Here is a 21,108-nt window from a genome sequence, read left to right on the forward strand (position 1 = left end):
TTCAATCTGGTCTCATCCATCCAGGCCATACGTGGTAGGAAACACAGCATGGGGCATCTTTAGACGACCAGTTGTGTAGCAAGAACCACGTTCACCATCCCTGCAAACAGCTTTTCACTATCCTTTCCACTGGAGAGTTCCCTTATGCTCTCTTCTGTGTTAAGAAAGTCTTCTGGGTCATTTTGCACAAAGGCTTAGCTGTAAGAATCCAATGCAATTCCTATTATCATCCAAACGTCAACAGAATTCACCTGAGTCTTACCTAAATAGCACCTTTAAAACAGGTACCAAAAGAGCAGATATGATGAAAGCCCATGACACTGAAGACACGATATATTGAAATTTAAAAGTACATTGAACAAATGTTTTATATATACATACATATATTAGAAAACTAAAAACTAAACTAGGTCATGACAGGTAGTGAAATAAAAACTCTTACAGAAATGCATTACAGTCCTCTGAATAAAAAAAAAACCAAATCCCAAAACTTTAGAAGTCTGCAATTGCATTTAACTTATTCTGCTCATTTTGGGAAGAAATACTGACTTCTGTATTGAGCCACCTCAGGAAAATAAGAAATTAATTTGCTTTTAAGCCAGAAGAACTTCCAATATGATAACTTATTTTATGCAGCAAGATGCAACACCATGGAAAAGCCAAGTAGGAAAAGTAAAGAGCTTGTGACTGAACAAACTCAGAAATATTCACCATCATGAATTCCATTTCTGCCCCATTATTTTATGGGAAGGCATATATACATGGTCATAAAAAGCAGTGAACACCACATTATACCCTAGGAATTATACACAGGAAAACAGATCAGGCAAAGCTAATGAGACCTGAAGAGGCCTTTTCTCCAGCTTGTGGGATCAAGCCTCCAATAACACTGACAGTCAATATAAAAGCTTCAAATGTCTCCAGAACGTCATTATTCCAAAATAACATACTTCATTTAGTAGAGTTCAGAACTGAAATGCCTTTCTTTGCTCCACAACAAGAACTTAGATTTTTTTTCTTTTAGTGTACAAGATGTTTCTCATGAGCTAGAGATTCCAAAATATAGCAGATTGGGATCACGATGATCTTAATTTTCCACAAAAAGAAGAAATATCTCACATTTGACTTTTTTTATCCAAGTAAACATCTAGAGCCAAGTTTGAGTAGTGTCACGCAAACTTGGACAGCAGTGTTTCCAAGAGGCTCAAAACTGACCCAGTGAAATACTGTATTTGAGTTTAGCTTAGCTGCCCTGATTAAATGCATTAGGGTCATCAGACCATGTCTCTAAAAGCCTGTGTTCCAGCTGGTTACAGCTGTCCAAAATATCAACAAAGCTTTCAGCATCCACTGCTGATGCTTTTAACCTTCCAAATGATCACATATCAAACACAGCACAACTAAACAGACGTTTCAGGCAAATCATCCATTTCTTCAAATGTATTCAGGGTGGTTTTGCTATTAGTTCTTGAATTATCTTGACTTTTGCTTGGATCTGCAAAAAAAATGCATTGTAAACAAACCAGGATGTGGTAGAAACTGTATCTGCAAGATCAAAGTTTTGCACATCTATTTTTTTTGTTAAAAAACATGCATTTATTTAAACAGCAAGTCATTAGTTTACTACCATATCTTCTACAGAAGGCTTTCTGTCTGCCCTTTTCATTACTACTGAGCTCATGCTACTAAGCAATATAAATGCTAATTGACTCAAGAAGAGCCTTCAGAATGAGTCTCCCAGATCCTGATGCCTGCTGCCAGAAGGACATCTGACACCTCGAAGTTAGGTCGTTTCTCTATTACACTTCCAACACTGTCAGCAGATGGGTATCTTGAATTTCCTGGTCAACATTCACTATTTGTCATTCAATATGTATCACAAAACATAAACATGAATGTTGCAGGGTTAAACCAGCAGACTATAGCATTGTTAGGTAGATATCCTGCCAAATTTTGCAGTGCTATGTGTAACTATTTAAAGGACTAAATATACTTTATGACAACCTTTTCAAAATAATATTTCCTCTCTCTTAAAAAGTTCTCTGAGCTTATCCCATTCAAACGCCGTAACAGAATGTAAAACTTAAATAAAGCATAACTGTTTGGAGAAAAAGAAAGAAAGGGCAAAACCACCATGTTTTGGCACCAACATGTAAATAATGAGTTCGTAAATAACCCTTTCTTCAAATTTTTAACAATAATTTAACACTCATAACCATGTTAGCTGTGACTTTTCCTAGCAATAAAGTGTGTTTGAATATCTAGATTCTGAGAGCTTCTATTTTTATTTTATAGTATAAAACTATACTAAAGCATTTCTAAGGAAAACAAAAACCAAAACCCCCCAAACCCCAAAAAACCCCAAAAGAAACCAACCAAAAACGAAACACATAATTTCACAAATATGGTGTTATAAAATTCTGCAATACCTGTTGGCCCTGGATCTTCATTAATAAATGAAACATGTGTTTTCCACTCGGTCCATTTCACTTCATTTATCCTGTTTATATTGTATATAAGTTGTGTTATTAGCATGCATTATCACCCAGCTACAAAGATGCACTTCCTCTTTATTTATTTCTTCTTGGGATTGTTGTTCTTGACCATCAACACTGGCTTTGCTAGTACTAAAAGGCTGAATGCTTTGTAATTTCACACATTATAAGCACAATCTTGAAACTCCCCTTAAATATTTAAGTATTTTCATAAACCAGCATAGTAATACATTCTTTAATATGGTAATCATCAGTTGGCAATCGATTTAGTCTCTTCGAAGTGAACATTCAAGGAGATGACAGCGACATTTACTTCAAGTAGACTTGATACTTGTACATTAAAAAGATAGGAGATTGAAAATCTGTTTTCTTAACCAAAAAAACTGCCACAACCCAGAACCCTTTCCCTTTGTTAAAATAATCAGTCACAAATGAAAAAAGGAACAACAAATTAGCTTTTCATACACCTGGGGTAACTGGTAGAGATGTAGAAGTATTTTAAAGAGGCTTTTGAGGAGAAATAACCTTGAAGAAACATACAGAGCAGAACTGACAGCACAGTATTTTAGCTTTGCTTTACCTTAAACACACCCTGGTGTCATTTTCAGCTACTTTACACCGTTCTCCCAGTTGGAATTTTTTCCTCAAACGTTTTGGTAAGAATTTTTCAAATTCCAAAATAGTTCTGGCTCTCTATTAACAATAAATATTAATGAGTATGGTTAACCATATTCAGAATTGACTGATTTCATAGCATAGATGGTTTTCAGACTCCATGTTTCATTATACCATTTCATTCCACCATCCAACACCGATTCCAACACCAAATAGTATGGAATGCCACTTACTGTTTGGCATGTGCAAACAGGCAATCCACAGTTAGGTCTACTGCAGAAGGCATACTCAGAGAAGAATCAAGAAATCTCACTCTAAACTTGGTGTTTAGGGTTTAATGCCAACACACCATCATGCAACACCCTGCCACAAGAATATATACAACCTCTAGTGGATGCCACCCAACACAAAGCAACTCCAGTCCTCATTATGACTGCTACTGATGACAGCCTGGGACTCAGAGATACCTAACCTTGATAAGAGACCAGGCTGGGACAGGGTATGAGGAATTGGAATGAACTCATGCATTGCTCAGACCCAAGGGCCGGAAAAGCAGAGCATGCTGTGTTACAGATCTCTGGGCAGATAATGGAACATACCTTCCTAGTGACGTATCAAGGGGAATGAAAGTCATAAAGGTATGTGAGTGCATGAGGTTGAAAATCTGAGCCATAAGATTATCTTTAAGACAGTTGTTAATTCTGAAGTTATTATGATACCCTGATTATTTCCATTATTTGTACACATATGCAGATGGGATTATCAGTGTTAATACTTCACCCATTCTGAGAGTTACGATAGGTACAGCTCAAAAGATTTTAGCCCATAAATCCATACTTTCCTAAGCAAACTAATTCACAAACCTGAAGTTTCCAGATGTGCTCACTCTCTTTAGAAATATCTTCCACTGTTTCTCCCATTAACGCAATCAGCATGTTCAAGAGAAGAACAAAAGTCAACACAACATAAGTTATAAGGAGCAGAAGAAATAGTACAGGATACTTCGAATTTTGCTGAATCTCCAGATCACCCAGTCCTAGGGTGAGCTTAAAAAGATCCATCAGTACAGGTCCCAGACTGCTGTTGGAATGGCATCCATTGCCATCTTGGCAAGTTTCAATCAATGCAGCAAGAGCTGAGAAGAAAGCAGGAAAAGATTTTAATCACAATAATGTTTTATGTATACATGGCATTTTATCCTAAAGAATTCAAAATGTACTGCATAATAAAGAGCTAGAGCTGCCCAGCAACATACACAGCAGTAGCTAGAAGACAAATTACCAGGAAGAAGAAAGAGCCCACATCCAAATGAAATTGCAGGCAGTTGAGAAAGAGCCAAATTACTTATCTGTTCAGATAATTTCTAGATAGTTTAAATCTCTAAAGTTGGCTTTTTAATATCCAGAAGAAACCCCAACATGAGCTCTCATCATGACAATAGGGTTCTTATTCATAATAATGCTAAAATTTTTACTCACACAGAGCATCAGTGCTTTTCTCCAGTAATATTTACCTACGCCAAATCCCAGCAAAAACACGATATAGACAACTAAAAATTTTATCACATCATGCAGGATGACCTAAAAATTAAATTAAATATTGATCAGAAATGAAAACTGAGTACTAGTTTTATGCTTACTAATTCTGCAGGGATACAGGTGTCATACACAATAAGGCATCAGATTGCTTTCAACTAAGCAAAGCAGTTGTAGCCTGAGTGAGAAACTCAGAAAAGATTTAGGTCTGATTCTTTTTATATCATGACTGAGTCGGATGTGTTGCCCACGGGTGACTAACTCTGTTCAATGTTGGCATTACAGCATATGATGCTATTAAATAGAACTACATTAGCTGAAAAAAACCCAAAAGTTACATACGTATTTAATGTAATAAAATATTAATTTTAAGATATAAACTAGTTTCTGCTATTGAAGTTATAGAGGGTATTCTGAAATAGTGTGTATAAACTGAAAATAAGACATTTCAATATGAACTAAAAAATACATCCAAATTGCCAAATAGGCTGCATTGGGACTGTATCATACCAAGTAAGGATCATAACAAGATAGGTAGAAGAAAACAGACTTGCCTTTTGAATCATAACACTGTAAATGCCCATGGACTGGAAACCTCTGGTGAAATAGAGCATATTAGCCCATCCCAGGGCCATTGCCAAAACAAGACACACGAGGTGTTCTTTGTAGGAAAACAAGTACAAAAAGACAGAGAAGATCACAAGCAAAGCTTGTATAAAACTGTTAAAAAACAAACACATGTATGTAAAAGGGAAATTACTAGCACAAAACCAACAACACAATGGAAAAATATGAAAACAAGACTTCTCTCCTTATGCTTAATTTCTAATTTCCTCCTGCATTCTATTCTCCCCTAACAACATTACCATTATATTTTAACAACACAGTAAGATGAGTACAGGCAGTATATTAACAGGATTACATTTATTAAAGATTACTTTTAAGTGAACTATTCTCCCAAAAATAGCTGTTCAGTGCAGATTTTGCTGACAGGGACATTAAGAATTCTTAATAGTTTTTTTGAAGCCATTTAATTCAAGCTTTAGATTAACAAATTGTTAGGATCATTACAGATTTTCTGTGAACAAGGAAGACACTTGTAGGTGTGATGTGCTGTGACAGGATGTAGCCCAGACTTTCAGCAGCACAAGACTGGTATCAGTGTAGTTGGAGGAAGAGGAAGAAAGGGAGAGCTAAGCCACCTCTTTTTATTGATCCTGCAATCACATGCTAGAAGTGAGACGGAATCATCTTTATCTAGGCCCCATGCTAGAAGTGAGACGGAATCATCTTTATCTAGGCCCAGATGCTGGGATACTCCCATCAGTCAGATGAACCAGATTTATGCTATTTTCCCTTCCTGAACGAGTCAAAAGGATTGTGAAATGATATCTGGTTTATTAACCAGGTTTCTTAAACATATTTCTGTATATACAGCTCTAAAGAGATACAGGAGAAGCTAAAAGTACTATTCTTTGGGAAAAAATCCAGTCCATACACATCAGCCCCCAGTACTGTTACTGACACATGCAACCATTAGTGTGTACTTAGAAAAGCTGCTTGTAAGATTACTCACATCCCTCTAAAAACTGATAATCTAGAGAAAAAGTGAGCATCTCCTACTTTCTGTGCAACCAAGAGATAGATAAGCATTTTATAGATAGTATAAAATATGTGCATGACAGACTTACAACGCAAAGTGGAACCACGCATCAGAGAGAATTGACTGTAGGTCTGAAGGCCTAAGCAGAAAGATGGCTACACTCTATGTAGACAGATATATAAAATACAGAAGCAGCAGTAAGAGAAAGCAGGCCTCAAAATTGAGTTTTCAAAATAATTTAAGTTAGTGTTCTAAAAAAATTAGTCTACTGATAAAGACATTAAATCTTCCCAAATTAAAAATCTTTTTATGGGTCTGTATCTTCAAAGTTTACATTTCTGTCATTCTGGCATAATTTAGCTGGTAGTTACTGGGTTTAATTACTTACAGTATATGTCAAAAATTGTATTCTGTTTTTTTTTTCCCCATCACAAGTTCTAATTCACTAGTGTCCTTAAAGCCAGTAATTTGACATCAGTGTTATACAAATATCAGATCTCTGTTTTGAGAGTTTGAAAGGAAAAAACCCTCATATTTGTTTCACAGAGCAACACAGTTATTCAAATATATAACCAGGGTCATTCTGTGTAAGCAATGTATTGCACCAGAGACTTAAATTACATATAAGGATATTCCAAGCATATCGCCAATATCATCATCAACATAGCATATTCGTAAACCTAGGGAAGTCCTTTACCTATTTTGCTATAAGTCTTACCTCTTTTATGGCTAAAAATATTGCTCCTAACATAACCATCACCTGTCCCGATAACTGCAGCCATCCCACACCACGTGTTAAAGCTAGTGGATAAGGTGGAGCCTGCAAGAGAAATCCAGAATGAATGACTGAGTTCTGAACCTGAAAGGTAAAAGGCAAAGTAACAGGAAGCCTCACATATGTAGCTCTCTGGGTACACAATTATCTTCCCTTTCAGAGAGAATTTTCTCCATAGTGGATTTACAGAATCAGCCCCCTAACATGTGTTACCTGAAATAGCAGAAGTTTCTTCTTAAAAGAAAAAACAAAATACCCTTTCCACACTTTTAGAAACTTAACTACCTGTCTTTGTATTATGTATTTGTATTTCGGGTCACTTCCACAACATGAAAATGCGATTATCTCCTCTGTTCTGATCTTCTTCCTCCCTGATATGATAGAACCTGATCTCATTACAGCCAGATATTTGGATATCTGCTTTTGGTTTATTTAGCATTTTAAATATAATTCAGGAAATACCACTGTATTTTAAAATCAGTAAAATTTGGCGAGATTAAGTAGCTGTCAGTACTAGCTACTCACTTCATTTTCATTAGGCCTGTGGTAGGAAACCAATGTTAAAGTTACATTGTATAGGAAATAAAACCAGCATGACATAAAGAACATGTGCCGTGCGAACTTCTTCCATTTCATTCGCAGGAGTGAATTCAGAGGCTCCAAAGTCAGCATTTCATGACGGTTCTGTAGCGGAAAAAAACCAACCAACCAGTTAAGATTTAAACTTGCTGCCTGTAAGGAAACTGACATAATTTCAGTCATGTATTTTGTGTATTTCTATCTGTATCTGTCCTTGCAGATCTAGAACCACATCTATGTGCAAAGATATATGTCAGACTCTATCCTGACAAGATACAGTGGGACAACTCCAACTCATGCTGGGATAGCCTGCCCCACTCTGGAAAATGATTGACCTAAAACTGTAATGTGAACTTCTGCTCTTGCTTCCTATGGAAGTTTTAGGGCAGTATTTGAACTTAGCAAGTATAAACTTCTGGCTTTGAAAACCTAACATTCCTATATGCCTAAAACACATACCTGCTGGGTAAAATTTATAACTTTAGACAGAGTATTCTCATAAAGTATTTGTTTGCTTGCCCTGTTCTCATGCAGTATCTTAGGCAGCTGCTAGCAGCCACACCATGACAAGACGACACTACCTTTGGTCTGACCAGCTGGCCTATATTTATGTTCCTATGCAAAGCAAATTAATCCTTCAAATGTAGAAACTCCTCAAACACCTAGCCCATGTGTTTCAGGAGCTGAAAGCATATTTGCTTACAGCTGACAATCTACAGAGGTGTAAAATTCATCTTTCTCCCAGTATAAAAACTGAGAACCAATAATTACTGTTTAAGTAATTCAGCCAAATGTACAGGCCAAGACATCTGAAATGAGTACACTGTTAGAAAATAGAAAGACAGTTTAGAAATAGATAACTTACACCAATATTTGTATTATAGACTATAATTTCCAATACTGAATTGTCTGCAGTGGTATCTAGTTCTGTCAGATCATAAAGAGAAGATTGAACAGGACCATAAGCCCAGTCTGTGAATTTTCTTGACAGGCTCCTGTTAGGCTTATCTCTTATCTCTCTGCTCAGGATGTATTTCAGAATCTAAAACATTAACAGAATCATTTGTAAGCAGATGTGTTCTTTACAGGAAAGGAGAAAGCACACACACATATTTGCCAAAACCCCCACCTTTCAACAAGCACATTTTCTAGAGCAGTGCAATTCAATGTATTTCTAATTCTGTTATTCAGCAAGTCATGTTACAGATGACAGACCTCTAGGAAATTAATACAGTATTTTTAATGCCTCCAGATTTTCTGTCAGAAAATAATTTTCACATTTTCTTAAAGGGTGAAAGCACAGTTTTCCGTGTGTTCACATTTATATCTTCCTTTAACTTAATTACTTTCTAAATCATCCCATTGTCAATTTGTTACCACAACACAGTTGATCTACAAGAGCCTAATTCTACAGCAGCCTAACAGCAGTTCTAGTGAGTTTTTTGAAATTATTCAGAATTATTCAAAGACTATATAAGTGTAGTGCTGTATAATAAGTCCAGAACTTGAGTTTCTGGACAACAGGAGGATTTTCAAGACTTTCTTTATACAGCATATGCATTTTGTACAGAGAGGGGTTGTTAGAGGTAAACCTTGAAGAGTAGAAGAAACACTGCAATAGAAGGATTTGCTTGTACTATGAACAAAATTAGCTCTCCAAATACTACAGATACATCATACAGCATAACTACTCTTTTCTCATATTTTATGTCTCTTAGATGTGACTGAAATAATACCCACCTCTAATTTCCCAGTTTTTGCAGCTAATTGTAGTGGTGTCAAACCCTCCTTATTCCTTGTTGTTTCCAAATTTCTGACTTTACTTTTCAACAAAATCATATCATACATTCTGATTACAAAGTCATTCTGGGTTTTAAAGTCCTCTGCCACAGTAACTAATGCATGGAGGATATTGTTTCCTCTGGAATCCTGAGAAGTAATATTAGTCCTGGTATTGTCCATTAGCAGTTGAATTATGTCTGGTTGATTGGTACATGCAGCTAATGCCAATGCAGTTTCACCTACAAAATTATAAAATGCAAGATGTGTTCATATTTTATTTCAGGCATTCAAATTATATTATAAAAGAGTGACTGTGTTAAGCATCTTAATATATGCAAGTACATTTACATATTGATTGTATTGAATTTAGCTCTTGTTTTAGAAAAGCTTAAATTGCATGGAACATTATTTGGATATAAGCTTCAGAATCAAAGGTGTTACATTTTATTTGCCATTCAGCAGTCGCAGTTTTTTGGTGTTTTACAAATATTTCTGAGTGTTTATAACACACTACACTCTGGCAAGTTTACCAAAGGTGCTATGTCACTTTTGTACCTTGTGATGCAAGCTCCCTAATCTAGATTTAGCTACAGTAATGATTCACACTTGCCTGTGTTCCACAGTCTTAATTGTTTGGGTATTCTTTCCTAACTTTTCCAGAGGTATCTCTTTTCCACTTACCAAAATAAAAGCCTTCATGTTTATGTTTGGGATTAAAGAAAATACCCTGGGCATGAGCATTGACATCAGCTCCTTTTTCTATTAGGCTCTGAGTTATTTCATATTGTCTTCTTTCAATGGCAATATTTAGAGCTGTCTGGCCTGAAACAACAAACACAGGTATTTAGCATTGAATCTCTTAAGCACACTATCAAACATTAATGATGTTTCACAATGGGGTATCACCAGTGATAATGAATAAAAGTTGTTTTAGGAATTTAAACCATCATTAGAATGCTTGAAGAAAACATTACAGAATCACAGAATCCCAAGGGTTGGAAGGGACCTCAAAAGATCATTACTTTATGGATGGTATATTTAACCATATACCTGAAACTGGTATCAGATGGCAATACCTTTATATGCCTCTTCTGTGTATGCTGCATTGATAAATCTCTCCAAAATACCATTTTCTTCTGCAAAGGATAGTAGCATATTCACTATCTCATTTGTGTTTTGGTTGATGTTCAGCAGAGCTTTCATCAGACAAGTTTTGCCAGTATCTGAAGCTGTGAATTTTTTCATCAGATAATCTACAAGAGTGAATTTTGAGATTATTTAAAGTGGATGGAAAATAATTCTAATCTTATGTTTATTAGGGGTGAGACCTGAGGGATATGTATGAACATAAATTATTTGCCAAACAATTACTCCATTCTACTCACTTTGTATTCAAGCTATGTATACTTGGTGAGATGATGCAGTCTAAGATGTGATACTAATTAATAAGGTAGCCAATGCACTTGGATTTTCTTTCAGACATCCCACTACTATGCTAACTCCAGACAGACCCAGAACTCTTACGTTCTCTGCCCATTCAGCCATGCTGACACATTGCAAGCCCTGTCTATACTGCAGTTTGGATAGAGACACCAGCTTTGAGTATAATGCTGCAAAAGACTAGCTGTGGTATGGCTGTGGGCATACAGTGCAGATAGATCGTCCATCTATCATAAGGAAGAGATAAATACTCTCTAGTGTTGCCTCAAAGGCAGCAAACGGGTGGCTGATTGAATATCTTAAGATTTCATTTTGAAATAGGAAATGTGACATATGTTTTAGACTCCACATATTCCAGGAAATCTAACAACCTTTTCCAGGTAACTCCACAGCTCACCTGGCACAGTCATGTTCATACAGGCATTTGATCGTTCCTTCAGCTCGGTGAGCAGACACTGCAATTCTCCGATATTCCCCTCAGATACAGCCCGAAATATGTATTTTTTCAACTTCTTCCGGGCACTGGTCTGCTCAGGTCCTTGTGATATGTTAGCACTGAATCATAAGAAATAATAATGGAATTGATGATTCAATTTACTCTGTTATATTCTCATTTCTACATAAGAGGAAAAAGAAATACAATTACTTGCCCCAGACTACATATACTTGCCCTGCTTCCATATATATCTTGGCATGAATCTCTCAGGATGTTTCTGCAGATTGCTTACTTGCAGATAAGTGGCTACTAAGAGGAGGTTTATAATAAAAATATACATTTGTCAAGTACTTTGTTTTGCATCTTTTCCCAGTTTATCCATTCTTCTAAAACAAAGGCTAAGAAATACTTCTCTGCTTCTCTGATCCATCCACTCCACTGACTCACTGGCTGGTGCTGCACTCCCGCTGCACCCACCCCACTCACAGCAGACGATAATTTTTAACTTCACATCTTCTTAAACAACTTTCCTCATCATACATTATTCTGGAATAGAGTGATTTAGTATTTTTCCCCCAATCAGAAATACTCCTAGCTCATGCCTAACTGTATTTGGTATTTAGGTCCTTTGTTGTCATCTAGAAAGCAGACATTATGTATGAAGAATCCTCATACTATATATGAGATTTGAGAAAAGCTGAAGTTAGAGTTCTTAATTTCAAAATTTAATTATTCAAGAATCAGAAATGCATGCACACATATGACCTTACTTACAAAGCATGACAGGCAAAATAGGTAATATCTGCTTTATCATAGGCTTAATCCTCTGAAAATGTACTAAGAAATACTTCATGTCTCTACTCACCAACAGCTGTCTACATTAGGGCTATATTCAGTCGCATCATCCTGAAGAGACTGTGGAGAATCCATATCTTCCCCATTTCCAGATGCACTATAGAAAACAGAAAAACAAGTGCCAAGATAGGAAGGTACTGGAAGACCTGTTTTTTTGGCAAATTGCATGAAGAATCAGTCAATACTAGAAAGCAGAATCTACAATAAACCTGAAATCAGTCTAATTTGTGCTTCATAATTTCATCTCCCCTGTGAATTTTAAAGTGAGTGATAAAAATGAAGAGGCCCACAGGATTTTATTATATTTTAGGAAAGCAGCCTGGTTTGTGGGTTTGTTTGTTTGTTTGGTTGGTTGGTTTTTTTGGTTTTTTGTTTTTTTTTTTTGTTGTTGTTTTTGTTGTGTTTTTTTGTTGTTGTTGTTGTTGTTTTTTAATGATTGTTGCTTTTTATGCATCATCCTGAATGCTTGAAGCTTTCTTTCCTTTTCACATGCTTAATTTGTCACCTGCCACAAACCAAGTGCTAAATCAGTAACAGTGCATGGGTTGCAAGCACACAATGAAAATGATTTACCTAAAGATTTACTATGCAGTACACTGTAGGCAACTCAAGAGCATTTTGCAGCTGACATGAATGGCAGCTTCAGCTAAAAGAACTCGAGGACTGGGCCATAAATACATATTCAGGTAATAAGTTTAACAGATTTCAGTGGTATTTGTATTTTATAATTGCTGTACATAATTTCCAGACATCCCTAAAAGCAGATCTGACTTAAAAATTAATTTATTATAATTTTCCTTACTTGTATTTTTGTTTTCTATAAGGTTTAGATTTGATGAACTACCTCAGGTTAATAACTTAAGGAGCCTGAACTATTAGCTGTTGACAAGAGAGACAGATGTATATTAACACAAGGACTCAGCGTTGCTCTGCAGATATTCCCTTTGAAATAAAGCTGGTAGCTCAGAGTCCATTCTTATTCAGTTTATCACTTCTCTGCAGAAAACCATGAAGAATCTGGTGACAAAGTGTACGTGTGCCTTGTGCAGGTCTGTGTGTCTGAATGAGAGGAAAAAATCTGGGTACCTCTCCTCTAAAATCAAAATAAGACTGTCAGCTAATTCCAAAAAGCTGACCAGACATCCATCAGACACGCAAACATTTGGCCATTCTGGGCTTATGCAATATTTGATGCATATTTCCCTTATTCATAATTATTGGTTGTTAGTACCCCACACATTTTAAAAAATTAAGTGCATTCTTCCCAGACATCATTTTTCTCCATTCAGCATAAATGGCTGCCTTTAAATATCTCAAACTCAGCATTTTCATGATGTTTGATTGTCAATGAGCAATAGGGAGAGGATGTCAGCACACAGCTGGGAATAGGGTTTGCTAAACTAAGCTGTGGTCTTCATGCAGTAGAAAATACATGGAGTTCAACCTTACATATCATAAATAAGGTTAAGATATAAAAAGAGAAAAAATACTAACAATTTTAAATTTATTCACACCTGAGGCCTGATTTATTCAGTGTAAACGACAGCAGCAGATAAACTCAAAGATAAATCACCTAGTAACAACTGACCTCCAATGGAGCTCTATCTTTGGAGTGACCAAAAGCTAAAAAAAGCCAGATGAAATTTTAGCTCTCAAGTCTAAGGAGAAATATAGAATAGCTGCTGAAAAGAAAGTAGATATAACTGCAGTATGACTACTGCATATGCATCTATAACTTACCATGGACGAATATTCGAATCCATTGGTTTTGAAAACACAGGGGGAGATGTATTATTTGGAGTCACATTGCTTTCAAAACCATCAATCTCCAGAAAAAAGTGTGAACTGTAGAACAGAGTGCATTTAAGAAAATATTAGTAAAGAAAGCAACCTCAGTTTGTATTTTCTGGCATTATACCTAACAAGACACTGGAACAGAGGCTTACCTATTTTCCCTCAGAGGAATCCCAACCTCCCACGCTATGCCCAGCACTTTCATGCTGGCAGATGGGCAAAAGAGCCCAAGATATTTTTAGAACACATGGCATCAGATCCTGACATGCCTAAGCAGTTACACCAGCAGCCTTAGAACAGCCTTGCATCCAGCTTCTGTGAAAACCAGATATTTCTTGAAGAGCCATACAGACACACACAGAGATGCTTTTTAATCTACTGCATTCTAGTTCCTGTTTCTCCAGCTGGGAACCATCAGGATGGAGCATTTCGAACCCATCAGCAGTGATAATCATTAAGTCAGAAAGTTTGAAAGGTCACATGTTAAATGACATCAGGCATTTCCACCATCCAGGACTGAATGTGTAATCCTGCCAGTCAGTGCATGACATTTAACTATTTATAGGAAAAATAAATTAAATTTTAAACAACAGAGAAAAGGGAACATAAGATGAATAGGAAGATTTCACCCTTTAAAAGCCTGAAGAGTTGAGAGGCAAAATCAATGGCTTGGTATTACCAGATCTCATTAAAACACGGCTAAATTCACCAAAACCAGGAGTTTCAGTGGTGAATGCAGCAACTCCCACATGGCCTATTGTTCAGAAATGTCTTACTAAAATGTTCCAGTAGTCCCCTGGAAAATGTTTCCAGTTCACCTACTATTTATGGTTCAGTCCATAGGGGATTTCTTTTTGGTTTTACCTGCATCTTTCCCAAAGAATCCCATTGAATTCAAGTACACATACTGATGCTAAAATGTAATATATTATTAGGACAGTACTGAACAACCTGTTGAGGTCATACTATTTCAAGTAGATACAGTGGCCCTAGTTCATTGCATTTTTCAATGGTTTGGTGATCCAAGTGTTAATTCACTGTGTGTAGTTGTTTAAAATTAACAACTTTTTAACATTTGAGATGCGCCTGTGAATGTATTCTTGGCAGGAAGGAAGTAAAATGCCACTTCTGGTTAGCAAGACTGTGTCGCTGAAATTACCTAGGCAAGGGGTGCTCTTCAGAGCACAGGAAAAACCTAGACAGGAGCAGGACCACTGCTGTTCTTTGTGCCAAACCACTGTTGTTTCACTGGGGTCTGGATTTGGCAGAGACACTTAAGGAGGAGTGAAAAAAAAAAATGGTTTCATCCTGGTTTTTTGCATTCCCTCACCATGAAGTGCAAGAGCTGTCCTAATAGGCAAACATCTGTTGGAGGCTGCAGTGAACCTCCATAAAGCCGAAAGTGCCAAGCTCTAGGCTTTGCTGGACCATCTCACCTGCCCTTGGCTCAGCACCAGGAGTGGATGGTGTGCCACGAGCTGATGTCTGAGAGCAGCTCCTGCTCTCCCAACAGTGTGTTTTGCTGAAGATTTTGGCATCCAAAAGATGTACAGCAGCTGTGATGTGGGCCCAGTTTTGGAGGCTGTCATTCCTACCCTATCCTGGCATGTGAGTTATCTGGGGATACCGTGGGGGAAAAAAAATCAACAAAGCCACCGTGCAAGGCAGGTAGACAATTGCTAGCAAATACCAAAGTGCTTACGTGGCCGTGGTGCACACTCTTGGGAACACTGCCCAATGATCAGGCTCTGACAGCATTGGTAGCACTCCTCCCAGGCTGCCTGTTGGTTTTCCTGTACTTAATTTTATACTGTTAGTCCACCCAAATACCTTCAAGAAGGAGAAGTTATTGTCTTCTGAGAAAGTGCATATTGGCAATACATTTTTTCAGGTGAGAAATGCCACCCGTGGAAGTGCAGTAGCTGCTTAGTAGCACAGTAGAAGGAAGCATTTTGAGGCAACAGAAGTACAGGAGCAGAGAAACATATAATTAGTAGAACACGTTAAACCTCTGCATTAAAATTCACGTGATCGTCATTCCTTATATTACAGGAATGTTGTGGGCCACACCCTGAGCTCTTAGTTGAGAGAAACCCCCAAGGTTACTGTTAGTGATGCCACAAAACTGAATGTGAGATATGAGCTTCAGTAATTGAGGGGTAGTGTTTGCCAGTATTTGTTAGAACTCCACAATCTTCCATGGAATGCCCCTTTTTGAAGTACTGGGTGTATTGTGAGCTGCTCAGACACCTCACCTCCCTTTAATACAACCAAAGAGCTTCTCTATTTGAATTTAATGACAGAAAGACAAATTAGGCCACCCAGACAGGGGGTCTCATATAATTAATGACACCATTTCCGTGGTAAGTGATTCCTCTGGTTATTAAGAATTATAAATGTCAGAACAGCCACAATTGCCTAGTCCTTCAGAGTTTCAAAAGGTGCCACAGTAGCTAGTAATTAGCCACAGAGTGAAAAGCTTGTGAATGAAAATTCATCCTCACTCTACAGTAACCTAGTTGACTTCAATTCCACAGTATCAGGGAAGAATTATTGCTTATATTTCCCCATTCATATTAAATACAAACTCTTAATCCTTTTATTAATTCTCTAGCATAAATTATGAATAAAAGTGGATATTTTATAAAATAAAATGAAGAAATCTTGTTAATCAGAATAATGAAAAATCGAGTGAATTCAGGTTTTTGTCTGTGACAAGATTTTTCAAGCCTCCTGCTCTCCCAGCTCTCATTTGTTAATTTACCTCCACTGCTCCATAACCTGCTACATTTCCATGTGAGGCTAGGTTTGAAATGCTCCCTTTTTTCAGGCCAGCATTTCTTACATAAAACTTGCCATTTGATCACTCTACTCTCTTCTATTGAAACACTTGCCATAATTAGACCAGATTCTTGTAAGCTTATACAGATATATAAAGTGGATGCCAAAAGCTCAGCTGATATGAGACATTAACTTAAAAGACTGGTGCATGAGCCTGATGTCTCTAGGAGAGGGGTAATGTCCCATTAGGGTAAAAAACATCCTATGTCTGCCTCACAAGGATACTTTTCCACTTCTAAACAACACAAGCATATGCATTTTTGTAGGCACCTTAGGTTCATCAGGTGTCTCATTCACATATACAGCATGAATAAAGATGTTTGTGATATTTCAGTGCAAATATCTACTAAAGGAGATAAACCAGGGAGTTTTAATGGTTTAGGCTGAATTAGAGTCTTACCTTTTCTTTGTGGGAGTGCTTTCAGTTGGCTTTTTCTCTTGCTGGTTTGAAGAGGGAATACCAGATGGATTTGTTTTCTTGCCCATTAGTGGAATAGTTTCGTTGCTATCTTTAATCATGTTTCTGCAGTAGATAGATTCACAGTTACTCAAGTCCTGTTCATTTAAAGAAAGCACCAAAAGAAAGACCAAATTGCCTACTTATAGTCTCTTCACATGTAAGTACACAAATCTTGATTTCCACACCCCTCCCAACCCCCCCAAGTTTTTCATTTTTCAGTTATTAAGCACATACACATCATTTTGTATCAAGGCTGGAGGGTTATATCCATCACTTCACTAAACTACAAGAGAAGTGCCATTAAAAGTGGTACCATAAGTCCAGGAAAACCATAAATTCAACCACATGCCTAAATTAAACTGAAAGGAGTCTGTCAATCACAATGACAGCATATGTTATTTGGAGAAACAAGAGCACAATGACTTTCATAAGCAGCCCTAAAGCTGGCATATATTTACAGTTAATCTAAGTAGTCTGCTCTTATCCAAGAAAACTTCAGAGAAGTGGTAAATTCTAGGAAGATCAGTGCAACAGGTACAATGCATGGAGGAAGGTTCCAGATGTGAAGGGTAGTGAACAATTGGATATTATATATTTGAGGTAGGAAAAAGTGGTTTATCTATGCCTTTGAAAATGCAATTCATGTAGTCTTCAGATATATGTTGTATCAGTGAATACACTGATAAACATTTAATCTTAACACAGCTTAAACAAATGACTGTTGTCTTGCTTAGTTTATAAATAATTCTGCTGTTCACTTCTTACCAAGTACTTTAAGAATACACAGCAGTTTATGAGCAAAGACATTTCCCATCCAGAGGAAGAGACAAATGTCTCTCCACATCTACTTGATATAAATCAAATATAAGTGGACTAGAATAAGATGGAGCTGGGCATTAAGTAGCTTCACAAAAGAAGTTACTTTAAAGGAAGAGAATAGTCAAAAACAGATTAATAGGTCAAAAAATGCGTTAGCAAAAGCAGTTGCCAAGTTGAGAAGAGCACACAGCAGGTAGGTGTGTGAAGTTGGATGGGTCAAAGAGTGGTAGGAAGAGCTGGCAAAATTAAGACCAAGGTTAAAATCTCTGAAGCACACAATGGGAAGAGCCTCTCATTTGTGAGCAATGCTGGAGCTGCTCAGATATAGCAACACATTTCTGTGTGGGCCATCTGCAGCCAGTTGTCACCACAGAGATTTTAGCAGTGGCTTCAGAGCAGGCTACCTCATTTAGGAGAGGTGAAAATAGTCAAAGCTAGTATTGAAGTTGTATTAGATGACGAAGGACTACTAAATTACCATTGATAAAAGGAAACAATTTGGGAAGGAAAAAGAGGGAAGAATCACTTCTGTTTATATGGACTGCAAGCTTTCAAATGCACATAGAGTTGACTGTGTGATCTCAGCCACAAAGACCATTTAAAATGAGATCTTGGAGGCTGCACAAGTAAATAACTGCAGGCAGAACAGTTGAAGTTCCTTGCTACAGTGCCGAGGTAGCGTCTGCTACTCACTTTTAATCACGATTAATTGTATGCTTAGATGAAAACTTAGCAAGGGCTTTCATCATGATCTTCCAGTGCACTATCCTCTTCTGTAAACTATGACATATAGAGCAAAACAGTGCAACAGTCTGCAGAATGTAAAATCGTAAGTAGTGTAGCTTGTGTAACCTGATATGGAGTGTCTTCTATTGTTGTAACTATTTTCTACTCCCATTATTAGTTAATTGTTACTTACAGGTCACCAGAGAGGTGGTTTATTTGAAGTGGGTAGTGATACAAAAGCACTACCATGATTTACAGTATTAAGAATTACTTGGGAGGGGATTCTGAAGACATTGAGGACTTAGTATCTCACCTCCAGTGTGCTGGGAAGAGAGCGCTTAACTGCAATGGTGAATTGACTCAGCAACTCCTACAAAAGTGGCACTTTACACACTATCACAGACTCAACTCGTGCTTATCTGAGAACAAAAAAAATCATACATAGCTTTATAGCTCAGTAACAGTGTAAGCAAAGAGGCTAATGACAGAATCCTACAAGTCAAAAGAAAGACTCAGCTCTGGTATCAGCTGTGATATTCTGGGACAAAGATCTTTTCCGAAGGGGCAGAGGAATGGAAGGGACTACAAAGAGTTGTTTCATTAATGGGGTCCTTCAAACATCCACAGCACAGTCCATGATGCTTTCCAGCACCTATGACCTAATTCTTACGATCTCATAAAAAAGGAACCCCCTCCCCCTAGGGGAAAGTTAATAAAACTTCATTTTTACTTTTGTGCACTATTTATGGTATATGAATCCTATCAGCAGAAATATACACTGTTTACAGAGCTTAATGCAGACCTCAGAGCAGCCTCCCAGTATCTGAAGGGGGTCTACAAGAATGCTGGGGATTCATCAGGGACTGTAGTGACAGGCCAAGGGGTAACAGGCTAAAACTTAAACAGGGGAAGTTTAGATTGGATATAAGGAAGAAATTCTTTACTGTGAGGGTGGTGAGGCACTGGAATGGGTTGCCCAGGGAGGTTGTGAATGCTCCATCCTTGGCGGTGTTCAAGGCCAGGCTGGATGAGACCTTGGGTGGCATGGTTTAGTGTGGGGTGTCCCTGCCCATGGCAGGGGGGTTGGAACTGGATGATCTTAAGGTCCTTTCCAACCCTAACTATTCTATGATACTATGAAATCTGTAAGATTTTTAAACATTTGGGGGGCATTAGTAGACATCAGGTGCTATCAAAAAGTCATTTTCTTCTTGGTGAGAAATTTGTTCTTTCCTACCAAGGTTTTTCTTAACAGAAATTTTAGAAGACTCTGAAAAGCAATGTTTTTCCCTGAGGAACATACCTTAAAGATGATTTATCTGCCTATCTCAGGATTAAATCAAAAGAAGTAACTTTACTGAGTTGAAGTAAAAACTATTTTACTATCCTAGGTATTTTACTTTCAAAAGCCACCACAGTAACAAACTGACATGTGGAAGAGGAAGGTATCATTTAAGTTTAGCTTGTATGATAGTATATTTTGAATCCTCTTGGCACAGAAATTAGGAAGTGTAACAGGGCAACAAATATGAACAAAAATAGGTCTGTCTTTCTCTACTTCTGAATGCCCAAGGAGTCAGCATGGCATGGCTCAGGAAAAAGATTTATAAACTAGAAAAACAGAAAAGCATCCTCCATTTAAAAGATGGGTTTAGTCTTTATCTCTTGAAGATTTCACTCTCTACAAAAGCATCACACCTACACTGGACACCCACAGAAGCTCCCAGAGAACTTACCCTGCTTACGAAACTGGCATTTCGGTGTAGACAAAGCGCCTCAGAGTTGTAGAGATGAAGTTCAAAGCAGGGGCCCGCTGACTCAGCGACAACATCCAAACCAGCTCATTTGCCAAATGGGTAGAACTATATTCCAGCTCAAAACTATCCTAAAAACGCAAAACCACCCTTCTTCAGTCATCCGGGTTGCTCAGGTGTTGGAAAGCACAGCTAAGTTCAGTGGCGGAGGACTGCCGCCTTACAGGGTTTGCTACGTCTGAAATTAGGGAGCAGAGAGAAACTTGCTAGACAACAAACTCTACTTCATAGCTGCCAAAGTGGGATGACACACACACACGCAATAATTATACACTGAAATGTTACTAAAGCTGAGTCGCTCATGGATGACTTAATAGCAGCAGCAGAGTATCTGAAACGATCACTGCTCTGCAGTTTACACACTGTTTTCAAAAGAAAATGGTAATGCACATGCATTTGGGTTGTAAATTATATCCCTTTATGTCATGCTTAGTTTATTATATACTATGGAACTATTCAGAAAGCAAAGGAAAAATGAGAAAATGATCATGCTAAGTGCTCCAGAAAGCAAAACTGTTTGCTATTACTTTGAAGAAGTA

General features: G+C 37.4%; 1 protein-coding gene across 1 annotated transcript; it reads right to left on the bottom strand.

Annotated features, from left to right (window-relative positions):
- Nucleotides 1–1,400: 1,400 nt before the first annotated feature.
- On the bottom strand, nucleotides 1,401–17,269 carry TRPV3 (transient receptor potential cation channel subfamily V member 3; the record flags this gene model as incomplete). Its single annotated transcript, XM_080630348.1, has 17 exons — nucleotides 1,401–1,495; nucleotides 2,430–2,500; nucleotides 3,076–3,188; nucleotides 3,974–4,245; nucleotides 4,624–4,690; nucleotides 5,200–5,365; nucleotides 6,337–6,410; nucleotides 6,967–7,068; nucleotides 7,549–7,707; nucleotides 8,468–8,644; nucleotides 9,343–9,623; nucleotides 10,066–10,206; nucleotides 10,461–10,637; nucleotides 11,222–11,379; nucleotides 12,126–12,212; nucleotides 13,856–13,960; nucleotides 17,151–17,269. The coding sequence occupies 17 exons, from the start codon at nucleotides 17,267–17,269 to the stop codon at nucleotides 1,401–1,403; spliced, it is 2,364 nt and encodes a 787-aa protein (XP_080486474.1).
- Between the last annotated feature and the right edge of the window lie 3,839 nt (nucleotides 17,270–21,108).

The sequence above is a fragment of the Psittacula echo genome (genome assembly GCF_963264785.1).
Source record: "Psittacula echo genome assembly, chromosome: 15".
Taxonomy (NCBI): domain Eukaryota; kingdom Metazoa; phylum Chordata; class Aves; order Psittaciformes; family Psittacidae; genus Psittacula; species Psittacula echo.